Source organism: Malus domestica, chromosome 11 (genome assembly GCF_042453785.1).
Source record: "Malus domestica chromosome 11, GDT2T_hap1".
In the NCBI taxonomy this organism is placed as follows: Eukaryota; Viridiplantae; Streptophyta; class Magnoliopsida; order Rosales; family Rosaceae; genus Malus; species Malus domestica.
Window position 1 is genome coordinate 19,598,940 of NC_091671.1, and position 16,182 is coordinate 19,615,121.

General features: G+C 36.3%; 1 protein-coding gene across 3 annotated transcripts; it reads right to left on the reverse strand.

Moving 5' to 3' along the window:
* Positions 1–726: 726 nt before the first annotated feature.
* Positions 727–8,580, reverse strand: LOC103448119 (protein IQ-DOMAIN 5). 3 transcript variants are annotated; one of them, XM_008387358.4, is made up of 7 exons: positions 8,166–8,580; positions 6,967–7,078; positions 6,511–6,753; positions 5,216–5,443; positions 2,970–3,083; positions 1,638–2,121; positions 727–1,343 (listed from the first exon to the last, which is right to left on the reverse strand). In XM_008387358.4, the coding sequence occupies exons 2-7, from the start codon at positions 7,042–7,044 to the stop codon at positions 1,189–1,191; spliced, it is 1,302 nt and encodes a 433-aa protein (XP_008385580.2). In that variant the 5' UTR covers positions 7,045–7,078; positions 8,166–8,580; the 3' UTR covers positions 727–1,188. The 3 variants fall into 3 exon arrangements, with proteins under 3 accessions (XP_008385580.2, XP_017191422.2, XP_070664381.1); XM_017335933.3 differs by having other exon boundaries at positions 6,967–7,081; positions 8,166–8,467; XM_070808280.1 differs by lacking the exon at positions 8,166–8,580 and adding an exon at positions 7,176–7,280 and having other exon boundaries at positions 6,967–7,077.
* Between the last annotated feature and the right edge of the window lie 7,602 nt (positions 8,581–16,182).

Below are 16,182 nucleotides of genomic sequence, written 5' to 3' on the forward strand. Positions count from 1 at the left end.
GCTAAGTATTATTGGGTTACAAAAATTGTTTAGAAGACATTTCTGTCAAAGCATTTCTGTCAATTTCACGGTTACCCGCAAGAAATTTAAATTAATTTAACCAATTCCTTGATGATGAGAATCATCATTCCTATAGCAGTGTTATTGAGAGAATGACCGATGAATTCCTTGCTAATTTATTGGGTGCTAAGTATTATTGGATCGAGAACATGGTTTGTGTTAGTTTTACATATATATAAAATAAATGGGTAAACGGTTACCCGTTTATAACAACGGTTAATACTCATAACCGTCCATTTAAATTTTGCGGGTAAACGGTTATACACATAACCGTTTATTTATCTAAACGGTTACCCATAACCATAACCGTTTAATTTAAATGGGCGAATAACCGCGGTGAACCATAACCAATGGGTATTTACCTATCCCTAATCAGCCCTAGAAATAAAAGACGTGGCAAAAGCATGCGAATAAGTTTTTTGCATTAGTTTCCTAAGGGTTTTAGCGTAACTGAGAGTCATGGCATTGCTTGGACCACACGGCAAATCTTATGGCTACATAAGACACCAGTTATGTGCTTCTTTGAAGAAACACTTTAAATGCTTTTTCTTGTGTTTTTACTAAGAATTGATCCAAAACATTTTCATTAAAAGCGCTTTCAGCAATTTTAAAAGTACTTCCAAACGAACCCTTAGGCTCTTCTCTAAGTCCTGTAAAAAGACGATGTCAAGAACCAAAACAATAAGGCATTCAACAATCAACATTCACGTAAAAATACTTAACAAACCGGTATACATGACATCCGCCCGAGTTTAGGTGAACCAATTCCCAGGTTGTACCATCAGCTACCAAACATTTGCAGATCTTCTGACGACCCGAGCCAATGACAGTAACATCGAAGGCAACTACAAAAATTGTACATTGAAATAGTAAACACACGCTAACATACTTAACAACACTAATCAAACTTGATTACAACAATCACACATTGATCCTACTAGTCTTATTCCTTCCACCACCAATTGTTCCGTTCTTGACACTGCTGCGCTGAAACCGCTTCAAAATGGTATGAGAGTAACAAACAAAGCCGTAGCAGCCTCCCAATGCGGCTCAATATGTACAGATTTATAACAGCAAGCACCGCAACGGGAAATGTCAAGAATGTTATTTTCCACGGAACATTTTTAGTTATGCATCAACGGCTTGCGAGACTGATTTTGTAGGGTTTGAATCCCCTCTTCCACTGGGTTTGGATCTAGCCTTGATGGGCTTCTGAGAACTGGGCGTCCCTTTGATATTAGATCTTATAGGATGTCTGGAAGTTTGGGATCCATTACTTCCCCCTGACCAAGGAAATTGATAATGAAATAAATATTTAGCAGCACAACTATAGGAGTAAAAGGCAGAAAATAAACATCATAATGCAGTTCTAATGCACTGTTTAAGACGAGTCACTTGGGGAAATGAAATCAAGGATACGGCACCTGCTTATTCTAGAAACAGATACGCCTATCTAAAGGCTTGTTCATTTTTAGGGGAGCTTATGTGTATGTATATATATATATATATATATATATATATAGAGAGAGAGAGAGAGAGAGAGAGAGAGAGAGAGAGAGAGAGAGAGAGAGAGTCACCACTATTAGGCAAAGACAGCCGCTTCTTTGCCTGTTTATCTGACTCAGTTGATCTCTCTTTTGGATTACTATGGGATCTTGAAGTAATAGCAGGTTTGGAGTTTCCTTGTTCAGCTGCATCATCCAAATATGGCTTCGACTTTTGCTTTCCAAGTTGGGTAGTATTGGATGCCTCAAGCATTCCAGCTGACTTACTAGGTGAAGAATCACAGCCATCAGAGTGAAGGGGACCTGCTTTTTGAATTGAAAGATTTGATTGAATATTTGAATTCTTGCCAGCAGATTTTAACTGGGTTATACTGCAGTTCTTATCTTCAGCTGATTCATTCTCATGTACCATAACTCCATCCCTGAGATTAATATCTAGAAGGCGGTTCTCCCAGGGACGGACAGCCATCCATCTTTCTAACCAGTTCCAACCCCAGCTGCTTTTATCTGGTTCGAACCCCGAGGGAGCTGGCAGCTGTCTTGATCCAGCTTGCCACTGCACAAAAGCAAAATCTTATGTGTAAGCTTGTGGAGGTGAATTCAATGCTTCTAACAATTTCAAACCAGGGAAAAAACTAACGACCCATTGTAGGTCAATATAAAAGATTGATGCAGCTAAGCTGGATAATGTGTGCGCAAAACTACACACACTACAATTCTGCAACTTGAAACAAAAAGATATCAATCACATTAACATCCAAGAGTCCCAACAAATGTTATGACTTTTATGTTTTCCGTTACAATTTTAATAGGGTGCTGTTATTGTGGCACTCCAAAATAGTCATTCAGTACTCCTCCAATTGATTTCTCTTTCTCTTGCATTGTTACATGTTTTGGAGTGCAGTATGACTTTTGGAGAGCATATTACAGCTCCTTTTCAATAAATGGGGTCAAATTTTGCTCTTCGCACGTCCAAGTATCCAGAAAGTCTATGATATGCCTATTGAAATATTTTTTATTCATATGTTATTATGTGAATAAGTAACAGTGGTAAAGTATCTGATTAATGAAATTCAGTTGGCTGAGTAACTGAGAGACCAAACAATCAGACAAGGTTGCTTAACTTCAAACAAATTCTATTAGTTGAAACTTCTGTTTGAAACAAAAGACCTAGCAAAGTGATATATTTATCATACTAGCTAAATATCATATTAAAGCTCAGAATCCTGAACTGAAACCACTATTTTCCCACTCCAGATGGTTATGTTTCGACATTTATGCTTCTCCTCCTTTCAAGTTGTGTCTTTCCTTTTAGGGCAATTCACAATCAAATTCAGGCCCAAAAAATAAAAATAACAAAAATGCTACCACGAAGAAATGAACAGAGTGGTTATCATGTGTCACCTGATGAGCAAGAGCATATGCCATGGCTCTCTCACGCTTAGCTGCAGCCTCCTGCCTCTTCAACAACTTGGCTTGAATTTCTTGAACAGATCCTACACTGTCACACCACCCTTCCTGCACCAGTCAAAAGCAAGAAGAAGGTGTCAACATTCCTTCATTCCAACGGGAAACAAGAATGGAAGAGGTTAACAGAGATGTACATCTATAAGAGCTTATGTCAAACATAATGGTAATTGACAAGTTAGTAAGTCATTAATATGCAATACATGCACATTGGATCCCGTTTCTGTAATTACAGAAGAATTAGAAACTTGATGAATACTACATCAGCAGATTCAATTGCCTATTCATGCAACTAAATTTATTAACCTTATTTCCATCGTCATTAGGAATAGAGAACACTGGAAAGAAATACTAGGCTTGGTTTCAATTAGAATGTGGGTTAACTAAACTTCAGCGTCTCACAGAGCACATACCACGAGATTGTCAAGAATGCCTACACACCTATGTTATACACAGGCCTAGGGCCAATAATCTTATTTGGTTTCCTGAATGACAGATTTTGTTTGGTTTCCTTCATTGTGGGAATTTTATTCTTTTGTAGTTTCCTTTGAGGTTTGACTTGGCCTCTATAAATAGGCCAAGATTAATGCCATCACATTAAAATTATATTGGTACCCTAAATATGACTGCATGAAATCTTTTTATTGGTTTGTGGTACCACACCTAAACAATTGCATGTTAGCACTGTTCTATTTAAGACTTTCTCTTCCCATAGACAAGCTTTGATGAACTAAGGTCCTGTTCCCTTCTTTCTCCTCTCCTCCACCTCTATTCTTTTCCCTCTCTTTTTTTAATCTCCCCAATTTTCCCATTAGTCCTAAATAAATATCATTTTAACACTTGTCACTTCTCTATCATCAAACCTGATATACTAAGGGACTGTTTGATATCCATTTCGCTTTAATTTTAGCTTTCAGTTTTGCATTGATGAAGGGGGAATACATGGGACAAATGAGGGATATAGAGCGATTGAGGAAGGATTACAGGAGAGATTTAGAACAAATGTACAAGCAAAGGTAAACCAAATGAAAAACAATTTCAAGTTATTTCACTTTCAAGAATTTGTTTTCATTCACTCTTTATTTCTTCCCCACTCTCCCATCACCCTTCTTCATCTCACCTTTCGCCCGTATACTTTCATCATATCCCAAATACAAAAAGTGAAAAGTGAAAAGTGAAAACCAAAAACTTGAAACTTAAAACTAAATGGTTATCAAACAAGCCCTAAGTGAACAAGCCACACTACACTAAAACAAACCACAGAGACTAAGGTTAAACAGAACACTGACAGCCATATAGCTCAAGATCCTAATCACCTGCGCCTAACCTGCGCCTACCCTGTGTTGTTCCCTACCTTTACTTGCATAGAATATTTTTGGGATCTTAGCTGGATCTTATTATTATTATTATTATTATTATTATTATTATTATTATTATTATTATTATTATACTAATTTTTCCTTTTGTTACTTTTATTGAACACAAGATATCAATACATTACAACAGAAAGGAGTCCATCACTAAAAGAGAAAGTACAGCCACAGTTATCATGACAAATCTGAACTGCTAAAAAATGTTAGCTAGCAACTGCCCTCCTATCTAGATGAATATTGGACAGAGGTACACCACTGAAGTCAAAAGTCGAAAGTTGAAACCGATGACCATGTAGAACCAAAACCTAGCCCTGCCCCATTATTTCCCTCTAAATGCATTGAGATTCACTTATCACCTACAGCTTCTTCTGCGTTTATTTTCTGAGCCATAGCTGTCTCTTTTTCCAGCCCTTAGACAGTTACAGGGTTGCCTTTTACTAATTTTTTGAGCATCTCTACTCCCAGGTTTTAATTCCACCTAAAACGCAAGAGCTAAACCCTAAATCCTAAACTTCAAAACAAAGATTCTACAAGAACCCTTAAGCATAAGCTACTAAATCCTATAAGAGTAAACCAAAGTAATCCCTAATTAAACTTACAAAGAAAAATGTTAATTGTTTCATGGGGTGAAATAAAGTTGGAAAAGAAGCTGAGCGCATTAAAGGAATTGGGCTCCCAATTGGAGGTTTTCAATAATTTCCTATCAAATTAAATACCAGAAAAATGGGAAAGCATGAAAACAACAATTCCCATCTGCACACAGTATACTGTTTTTGTGATTAAAGTAGACACGGTACTACTCTTGCTTACTTCTATTTCTCGAACCCGAACCTCATTTGCAAGTTGTTGCTGAAGTCTTTGTTGAGCCATTTGACCTTCTAATGCCAGGCGAACATGCCTTGCTCGCACTCGAGCCTGAACTCTAACTAAAGCTTGCATACAGCGAAGAGTTATTGCAGCTTGTTTTCTCACAGCATGGCCTCTGACAAGGGCTTGAAGTCTCACCAATCCTTTTAAAGCTCGAAGAGCTCTTCTAGCCTGAAATATATCACCAAAAGATTATAATGTGATCACAAAAAATGCAGAAAGGTCAATAAATCATACTATATGGAGAAACACAAATTGCAGCTGCTGTCATTAAAGCACAAACTATTGAAGAAGATGTGCTAGATTCAATGAAGATTGCAGAACACAAACCCTTATGCAAAAAGCTTTCTGAAACAATAAACATTAGCACTTTTCCTCTTCGACTACAGGGCTTGATAACATGTCAGTCCAACTATCCAAGCCAGAAAAATAAACCAACTCTGACTAAACAAATACATTCTAGGCTTGTTTTCAGAAAACCAAAAAAAAAAAAAAAAAAAAACTTATGAAACAATCAAACAGTACAAAATGTCTAGTTTACTAAACCACAAAATGAAAAATGTTAAGAGTATATTTCAACTAGCCACCTCTACATGCTTAATGATGACCTGACTTTTGTAGTTTAAGACTTGGTACTCGCACATTTTATTTTGTCACAAAATAACTTGATAAACTGCCAAACTGAATCTTTCTCTATGCTTGAGAAATAGACTTTGTTATGCAAACCAAGGTCGCTGCCATTTTATTGGAGCTCATTTAGAAAGCTAAGCAGTATTATAATCTACCTTTCCTTGTGGTTACTGCAATGCTAATGGGCGCTATCTTCAGCAAATTTTTGTAGTTAAGGGACTGTTTAGCTTATTGTGGTTAAACTCTAAGGGGCAGTTTAGGATACACATGTGATTGCAGAAACTAATACAACAGATGGAATTTTGGAATCTTATACTCCAGTAATATTATGCACCGTAAGTCCAACTTCTAATTACATTTTTTCCTTATCTATAAATGTGAGCATGTGCGCATAGCAAATCCATTTGTATTAATTAACACTTACTACTGTATCAATTTTTGAAAAGAAAAACAAAACCTATACTACTATATAATCACCAAAGTAAAAAGAGACTTTTTGAAAGAAGAACTTGATCTAAATGCATTTGAAAATGTCATACTTGAAGTAAGCAATACAAACATCATTATAAGTGCTCAATGAGTTCAAATACGACTGGAAAACTTAATACCAGAAAGCCACGAAAGGTAGTTTGAATGCGTGTGGCAGCCCATTCTTCTCTCACATTCTGCTCACTTTGTGCGTTGTGTATTTGAAGTGAACCAGAAGAAGAATCCAAAGCATCCGTGTTTAATTGAGTACTGGCATCTCCAACTGGTGGAGCAACATCTGCATCAAACTCACATTTAAGTCTATTTGCGTCAAACTCAATGGAATTCTTCCTCCTGTGCCGAAACTTGTAACCAGCTGTTTTCTGCAATGATTGAAAACAGGGAAATAAGTCAGACACACTGGTACTTTTGAATAATGTAAGAATATCCCAGAAGAAGAAGAAAGAAGAGGAGAAAAAATATTATTGAAGTGTTAACCCAACCTTGCAAGCAATCGGATGAGGAACAAGAAAGAAGAGGAAAAGCAGTAGGCAACAAGATATATAAGATTAGTTTTGAAAAGTTATGATACCCACATTGTCATCTTTTTCAGAGGATTGAGACTTTTCTGATTTCTTTAATAATGCCTTAATCCATTTTCCAGACACTCCCATGTCGCCAGTCACTTTAGCTCAACCAAATGAAGACCTGCTAAGGGAAAGTTTTTGACAGTTAAGTTGTAAGAAGACTTATTATTTATAATAATATTACTTAATTTTCAAAAAGGATGCTTCCCGATCTCTCTCCTAACAGTATTGATAAGGAACTATTTCTACGAGAATGGTCACTTCCGTAAACCGGAGCACCAGCCCAAAATTCCAGGCAACCTACTCATGTCATGGACACTTCAAAAGACAAAATACCAACCAAAGCATTATAAATATGAATCTGAAGTTTCAAAAAATGCAGAGCCAAGCAATCGGACATATGAAGCGAATCAAACTGGAACACAAGAGTGATTTTTTATCACAGGCAATAATCATACAAATTCTAGAATCTAAGCCATATATGCAATGTCAATTATCCTTAGACCCATATGCAAGCAATATTACTTCATAAGTTCATAGCAAAACTTGATATAACTAAACAAAGTTTCACCATGGAAAGAGACCCTGCAACTTCCACAGACAAGATTCCGAGACTGAATATTAGTCAAATTGTATGAACACCTAAACTTTCTAAACAAAATTTCTTAGCAATCAAGACCCACATGGATAAAAGATCTTAAGGGAGTTTTAAGTAAAACCCAAGAAGCTCAAAAAAACTTACGATTGATGATACAGTACCACAATTGCATAAAACCTTACAAACCCACCAGATAGCCAAGCATTTTCATCAAACTCACACCTTTATTGCAAACCAATTGATAATACAATACCCCAATTGCATAAAGCGTTTACATACCCCAATTGGGATCAACCAAATCCATCTTCAATACTTACCAAGCACCCCCACTAAGCTCAAATCCACTCCTCCTATTCAAAATGACCGAAATTCGCAATTTTCGAACAATTCAGACTGAACCCTCATTCAAAAAAATCCCAAAAAATGTAGTAGTACTGATAGAAGAAGAAAAATAGAAAGAATTGAGCAATGAAACGATTCACAGATCCACCCGTCACCAACAAAAGATACCCAATTCACCGCGAAGGCCGAAAATTGGACACAAACACAGAGAGAGGCAGTAAAAGGAGAGAAAGTATGCTGAGAAATTACAAAGAAAGGAGGGAGATACCTTAATCCACCAATGAATGGGGTCAAATTAGTCAAAACCTCAGTCAATTTCCCTCTCTCCTATTCAATTTCTGCACAGCCACCTGAAGAATTCAACTTTTGGAATTTGGAGCTTCATTCAAAGGCGAATTTTGCAGTTTGCGATAAATGTGATAAAAAGGCCGGCAGTGGGAGCGAGGACCGGTCTCGGCTAATGTGCACCGGGGAGGTCTGTTACTACTTTTTCCTTGATACGGCGTCGTTACGAGGGTCGGGTCCTTGTCATCCATGGGCCAGAGAGTGTGACCGTGTGAGTGACAGAGTAAATCACGGGACGGATGCCAACCACCGAATCTAATGAAAAGCTGAGACCACGTTTCTCGGTTAGGTGGGGCTTTTTTCCCTCTGCGCACGCTAGCATTTGCACGGCCTCGGGTGAAATTTGGGAGCATTTTGCTCACCACTATTAACTCAAAGGTCAAGATGTATTTTCACTGGTCGCTCTCCTGAGGTATAACAACATTTTATAATTATATAAAGATTGTCAAAGTGGATCGTAAGAGCATATCTAACAGTAACACCATGCATTCTCCAATTAATAGGTCAATTGGGTTAAATTGCCCTTGGTTCCAAGAAACCCGTCCACAAAAGAAGAGGCACTTGTTGCAAAGGCAGCAGCCTGTTGGGAAGAATCGCTTGCAAAATGAAATTGGTACCAGGTGGAGTCTCCTGTAATTTAAAATTCGATATATGCTTGACTGACTAGTCAACGTCACTAGTCAACTAAGATCAGATTTGTTAGTTTACCAAAACCAAGAATAAACAATTATACCTGGTTTACTAACGCAACCTTAGTTCACAAAGGTCTAGTACAGTGCACATTTAAGCTTTATTAAATTTAGTTGAAAGTACATATCTATTTGCACACCCTAGAGTCAACGAGTTACATGCAAATTAACAAGATATGTGAACAAGAATAACAAGAATCAACACAAAGAGTTTTTGGCTGGAAAATCCCACCTCTGGACTAAAAAATTGTGGACTCACCACTAAGTCCAATCAACTAGTGTAAACAAGATTCATACAAAGTATCCACACAAGCTCAATTCCTAGATCCTAATCTATGGAGTAGCTTATACCTTGTGCAACCTTACCTTACACGAGACGAACTCCTTTGGTCTTCATGAAGTGGCAGGTCCTCATGAGCTCATCACCTTGTGGCACCATGAACCAACACAACCAAAGCAAATGATATGACAATGATGGTTATGTGAAATCTGGATTCAATAACCAGTCAATTTCTCTAGTCAGACATTTGAAGGAAGAAACTAATGAGAATCCTAAAATCAGGTGTATATAAGGATTTGAAACTTAATGCAAGACCATGAAAACAATGCAAACCTACTTTCTAATGATTGGTGTTTATTGCATGAAGAAGGCAGTTGGGGTTTCATAAATAGAGAAAAGGCAAGCTTAAAGCTTTTAAGACAATCTCTCACTCTAAAATAAATCCTAAACCCATAGAGACAAACTGAAACCCTAGAGCAAATATATACCAAAGGAAATCTGATTTCCATCAGCCAACTTGTGCAAATGACATTTATCAGCTGCAAAAAAAGATCTAGGCAGATCAATGGCTAGAAACTGACCACCAGCAAAAAGGTGTCAGTTAGCCAATGTGGGCTGTCTTAATTTGTGTGCCCAGACAGCTAGAAATCAACGCGCAAAACTGATTAGAAAATCAAACTAGATAGAATGCAATAGGAATACATACATGAAATACACATGCATGTACAAACCTTTTGAGGTGAAATGTGCCACATCCTGAACATTTACTCTAGCAGTAATAGTTTATAATCAGAGTATAGCTGAAAACTAGATTGAGCATGTGTGTAGTTCAATTACAATATTTGACAAGGAAAGCCAAACCTAAAAGTCTTGACTTTACACAAAAACGGATGGAATTTATGAAGATGCTCTTAAGAGGGCAAGGCAAGAGCAAGGGCAATGGAGATGCCCTTACTTTTCAATTTAAATTGTAATTGCTTTAGTGCAAGTCCACTTGTTTGGGAAAAGAGAGGCAAGGGCAAAGGTGATTACTATTCACATATATGTTTTTTATTTTTTTCTTTATGTTTTCTTGGCCTTATTCTCCACATGTCATTATTTCTCAAATAAAGTCTAATTCCAATCAATTATTTAAAATATAAGGGAAAAGCATAGTATTACAACAAGCATAGTTAATTTAACATAGGGGATAAAACAATGTGGCTCGGTCTGTCTTTCCTTAGAATGTATGGACTTCCTCATCTTCCACGAAAAACCTTCTTCTCAAGATGTGATTTTTTTTTTCTTTTTTCCAAAAACATTTGGAATTAGGAGACTCATCGTTGAGGTGTCAGGATGTGATCTCCTGATCCTTCTCCTTTTGCCTTTCTTGCCTATTTAACTCACTTTCTCTTGCCTTTGCTTCATCTCTAGCATTGTCTTGCTCATATGTTAACATGTCTTGTTCCATATTCAATGCATATTGGTGAGCCAATTAGTCAACTAATGTGGAATAATCATTATTCGAAGAACTCCCTCTTTTAGCTTTTTCCTTAGCACCCCTTTTACTAATAGGCCTCATGGTTTTCTCAGTTTATGTGACAGATTCAGTTAGGGTCTCCAATGGTGACTTTTCAATAGTTGATTCGTGCAGAGGAGTCGTTCAACACAACTTGTGGACCACTTGACAGAACTTTGTAGTATACTTCACAATGTTCCAACGTTTGTGCCTTGTGAATGATTTTTGGTTGGCAACATTGAACCACATGTGTGCTTGTAGTTGCTGAAAAACCAAATGTGAAACAAATAATCAAATTATTACTTTTAATTAACTAAATTACATTTTAACATGACTTAATATTAAAATGTTATTAACTATTGGCTAGATTATCACCACTTCCTTCCAATTTTGCAAGCACTGTTTGCTAAGCTTTCAAATCTTTATGCAATGTTTGTACCTACTTGACATGGATTGCTCACTCCAGATGTGCCTTGAATCTTCTCGACAAATCCACGTGTGTTGCACCCTTATCTCATTTTCAGTGATCAGGTCATGAGTATGAAGCATCCAAGCCTGAAGCAAGGCAACATCTTCCTTAATTGACCAATTTGAAATCTCATTCATTTTTCTTCTTAAAAAAAAAGATTTGGGAGGTAGAAACAAATAGAGCAGATTGTAGTAAAAACAAATATTAAGTTGTGGTGTGGAGTATGAAGAATATGGTTGGGTATTTATAGAAAAAAATGGGTATTTTTAGGGATTTATTTTTTTATTTTTTTGCATTTTGTTTTTAATTTTTTACCGCTAGAATAATCATGGCCATTGATTTTCAAAACTATTGTTGTTGGATGCCCAAGATCTCACCACATGACAGCTGCAGAAAAAGTTGCAATTTTTTTATCATTGGAAATCCAACGGTTTGCAACACGTGTGTAGACAGCCTTTAGGCTATGTTGATTGCAAGTGGGCGCGAGTCCGTCATTATGTTGACAACCACAAATTTAAGGAGTGCAAGCCCCGGCTTCAATTGTAAGGGCGGCCCAATAAGCTGTTGTCGTTGCTCCAATAGCCCTTTATTTTTTGCACCGATGGACCACCTTTATTGGAGCTAAGGGCAATTCAATCAAATTGCTCTATCAATTGGCCTACAAGTGAACTTTCTCTAATGGGAGCCATATGGTCTAGGCAAATTCATAATCTTGCCCTCAAAATTGAAAAAACAACTTTAAACCCAACATAATTTGCCTAGTCAAATTTAAGCCTAGGCACCTTGCAAAGCCAAACTAACCCAATAAAAAATCTTGGGCAGCATGGGACCCACTTAAAATTTGAAACTCTAGCCTCTATCCATTCACCACTAGAACCAAAGAAATATTGGCAGACTATCATCATTTCTTAGGGGCTAGGTTTTGCTTCTAGCCTCCAGTTCTTGCCCAAGACATTAGATATGTTTTAATTAAGCAAAGCATGTCAAACAACTTACTAAAATTTCTGGAAAAAACAAAAAAAAACCTTATCCAAGTAAAACCCAATTGGAATCAACAACAAGTACATTCTATAAAAATCCCAAAGGTTCTTCAAACCAAAGCAATTCATTCGTCAAAGAAGCCCAAAGTTAGCCAAGCGATGCGCAACTCCATTTGCTTTCCTATGGACAAAAAAAAAAAATCATCGTCGCATTAAAACTATATAAAAAAACACCTTGGAATCCTCAATAAATCCCTCCCATAAGTGAATAATCAGGTTCTTCCTTTTGAGTGACTCTCAATACTTCAAATGCATACCTTTCAAGCTGCACTTGAGTGTACCTGGCTGAGCTATGAAGCTCATGTGAGTGACAATACTACAACATATGTGATACAAAAGTCAATGGATCTCATTTATAAACGTCTCACCATCCCTTTCATATATAAAGGAATCCTTACTCACAAATCTTGATTGAATCCACACAACATTCAATCATCTCTTTCATATATGAGATAATAACAGCCTGGTAAGGTAGCACTTATCACAAAGTTCCGTATTCTAAATGCACTCATGGTAGAACTGATACACAAGATAGGAAGTAGAATTCCATACCCACTTCATGGAATTCATAGGACGAACGGTTTCAGGTGCACTTAATGGAACTAAACATAAGGTGGGATTTAGACCCACTCAATGACATCCATGCATAGAGTATTATTATGATTGGCATTAACAATCTGAATAGATCAGTACATACTTTGTCTTATTTTCAAAAAGTGACTGGTCTCGAGTTATTGGTGTGAATGACACCAAGACAAGTATGTATGTGCTCAATAGAGAGTGAGCCAACTGGATGTGATTAACTAGGATTTCACATACTCATGTCATATGATAATTCACTAGTTAGGATAATGCAAAGTAGTCATTTGACATGATGCATCATAGTTGTCTTGTGGTTAGGTCGTTAATCTTTTAATATGTTAAAGGCATTCCATCAGAGGGTGTCCACGACATAGTTAAGGTTAAGCTACTTAATTATGTAGGCATGCGAATGCACAACAAGGGATACTAACCTTCAAATCGTTAAGGGAGAATATTTTATCATATGATTAAGAATCTCTAGCCATAGCACATGAATGAGATTTAAGAAGTACGTACCAAATCACATTCAAGGTATCATGCAGAGAAGAGAATCACATTGAATAGTACACAATAATAAACTTTCAACCAAACAATGTGATCAAGAGTATTGATATAGAGAAAGACCTTATTTCATTGTAATCCTAAACTGAATACTGAATAGATTGTTCAACAAATTCTACTTAGTTTGGGTAGCCATGACATATTGTTAGGAGTCACTCATGGTTTGTGGAAGCCCTGAAGATTAACAATCATTAAAGAGAGAATTAAAAGTTAGTTTCAATTCACAATCGATTGTTATGAGTTACAATCATGCACTACCTCACTAATTGGAACATAATGAATCATACACCGTGTTAGGATGAATGAAATTAGATGGATATTAAACATTTTAACCGTGGATGGTCAAAATTAATTAATTAGTTAGTTAGTCATACGAACAAGTGCGTATTGGGCTTTAAGTTAGCTTCGGGTTTTGTGGCCTAACTAGGTTTTGACATTGAAGACCCATTGAGTTTAAGTTGTATGAGAACTAAAACAAAATAGGCAATTAGCCCACTAATTATGAAAGGCTGACCATACTTGAGGAATTGCCTTAGTTTCAAGTAATCACTCACTTATGAGTGGGGACAAAAAGTAAGTTATAGGTAAAGGCTTATTAGGGTTTTCTTTGGAGGCAAAGGAGAAACAATTGTCTCTCTATTTCTCTCTAAGGAGGCCGGCCTTTCGGGGAAACTTTTACTAGCACCAAAACTTCTCCTAAGTCATCTATCTTGCCTTCACACCACATTCTTTGTGTGGAGACTTAGAGACTTGCAATTTTGGAAGCTTTAGAGAAACCTTTCATCAAACTCTCATGGAGACAACATGAAGGGCCTCCACTTGCATGATAACCTTGTGAACGCAAGAATGAGCTTCAAGGGTATGAAAGCTCAAATTTCTTCTTTTATAAAGGGTCTTGATTCACCAACATTGGGCCTTGAATTTCATGAGGTTTAAAATTATTTTTGAGCTCATGCCATCACTAATTCTTAATTTCATGCATGTATTGCTTAGATGTTGGGTGTAGTCAAATTAGGATTTGATAGGATTTTAATAGATTTTAAAATCTAAGTGTAGTCAGTTATAATTCTAAAAGAAGATTTTAAAAGATTTTGAAATCATGGTGTAGTCAAGTTATGATTTGAGAGGATTTTAAAAGATACATCCAAATCCAGCGGTAGTCGTTTAGGATTTTAAAAAGTCTACACATTCTAGGTGCAGTGAGAATACCAAAGATTTGCTAGAATTTTAATGAGTGAGCAAGGTTCTAAAAGACGCTAGGCGCTAGTTGAGCGGTAAGCTGAGACAACGGCTAGGCGGGGCCGAGGCAGTTAGGTGGGGCCTAGGCGAACTAGGCGGATTTAAGTAAATCTATTATATTCATGTAAATAAGTGTCTGTTTATACTTAAAATATATATAATTTTATCATAACTACAAAAAAGGAATGATGAAGTGTTGGAATATAATGAAAACATTGGGAACAAGTATATAATGTGTGTTCATTTAAGTATTCAACAAGTCTTTTACAATTTATTGAAAAAATAAAATGCAAAATGAAAAGTTAGTTATTTTATGTCTAAGTGAGTTACAACCTAGGCGGGTGCCTATACGGGTCTTGGCGGGCTAGACGGGTGCCTTAACAGGTTTAGGTACCTGTTCTTAGTTTTCAAACGCCTAGACATTAATCGGGGTGGGGATTTTTAGAACAGTGTGAGTGAGGGATTTTGATGGATTTGAGGATAGGTGGTATAAATACCAAATGCTTTCAACATTCCAACCTTCACCCCCTAGGATTTCTTTTCAAGACCAAAGAATTCTCTCTACATAAGAAGAACAGTCTTTCGTCACCCTCATCCCTAACAACCCACCCCCTGACATTCTGTCATGTACAATTGTAAAATCTCAATTGCAATTCTGTCATATACAATTCCAATCCAACATATTATTTGGACGGGACAAAACCTAGAATATAAAGAGTAGCAGCCTACATAGAATGGATGGGACAAAACCCAGAACATAGACAACATATTATTTGGCTTGCCTTTTGTGTGTGTGTGAATTGTATTAGATTTTAAAACTCAATTGTGGTGTTGCTTTCGATTTATACAAAAGATTTGAATGGCTTCGATTCCTAATTTTAATTTTGTGGGTGGATATTATTATTTTTCAAGTTTAATTTTATGATTGATTGGGTTTGAAGTGGCTGGTTGCAGGTGATTGTGAGTCAATGATCTTTGTTTTGGTTAATTGATTTTTTTAAATATAATTCAAATGAGAAAGGCAAAGACATATTCGATTGGTTTGTATTTCTATATCAATATATGTATGTTTATCTTATGTTTAATTTTTTTTATTTATTTTTTTAAGATTGTGCACTGGGAAAGAAATTCATTTGATGTTTTAGAAGTCAACTAAAAAATCCTAAGAAATCCATGAAAGAAGTCTGCACAAATTCATAGAAATCTAAAATGGAAATTCATCTAAATCTATCAAAACCCATGTAGAATTGTACAGTCTATTAAAATTCTTTAAAATGTGTCGCTTAAAAAAAGTTTGTTAAAATCTTCCGAAAATCAAATTGACTACACCCTAGGTTAAACAAAAAAAATTCTTCAAAAATGATTTTTATGAGAAAGTAAAAGTGGATAGCAAATGACCATCACTTTTATGGGAAAGCAAATATGGAATTTATTTTATTTTATTTCTCTCTTAATAACGATAGGTTAAAACAAAAAAGCATTTCTCCAAAAAAAAAAAAAAACAAAAAAACAAAAAACAAAAAACAAAAAAGCAAACGCGGCAGAGCAGTAAAACACAATACAAGACCAAGACTTTAAAAGC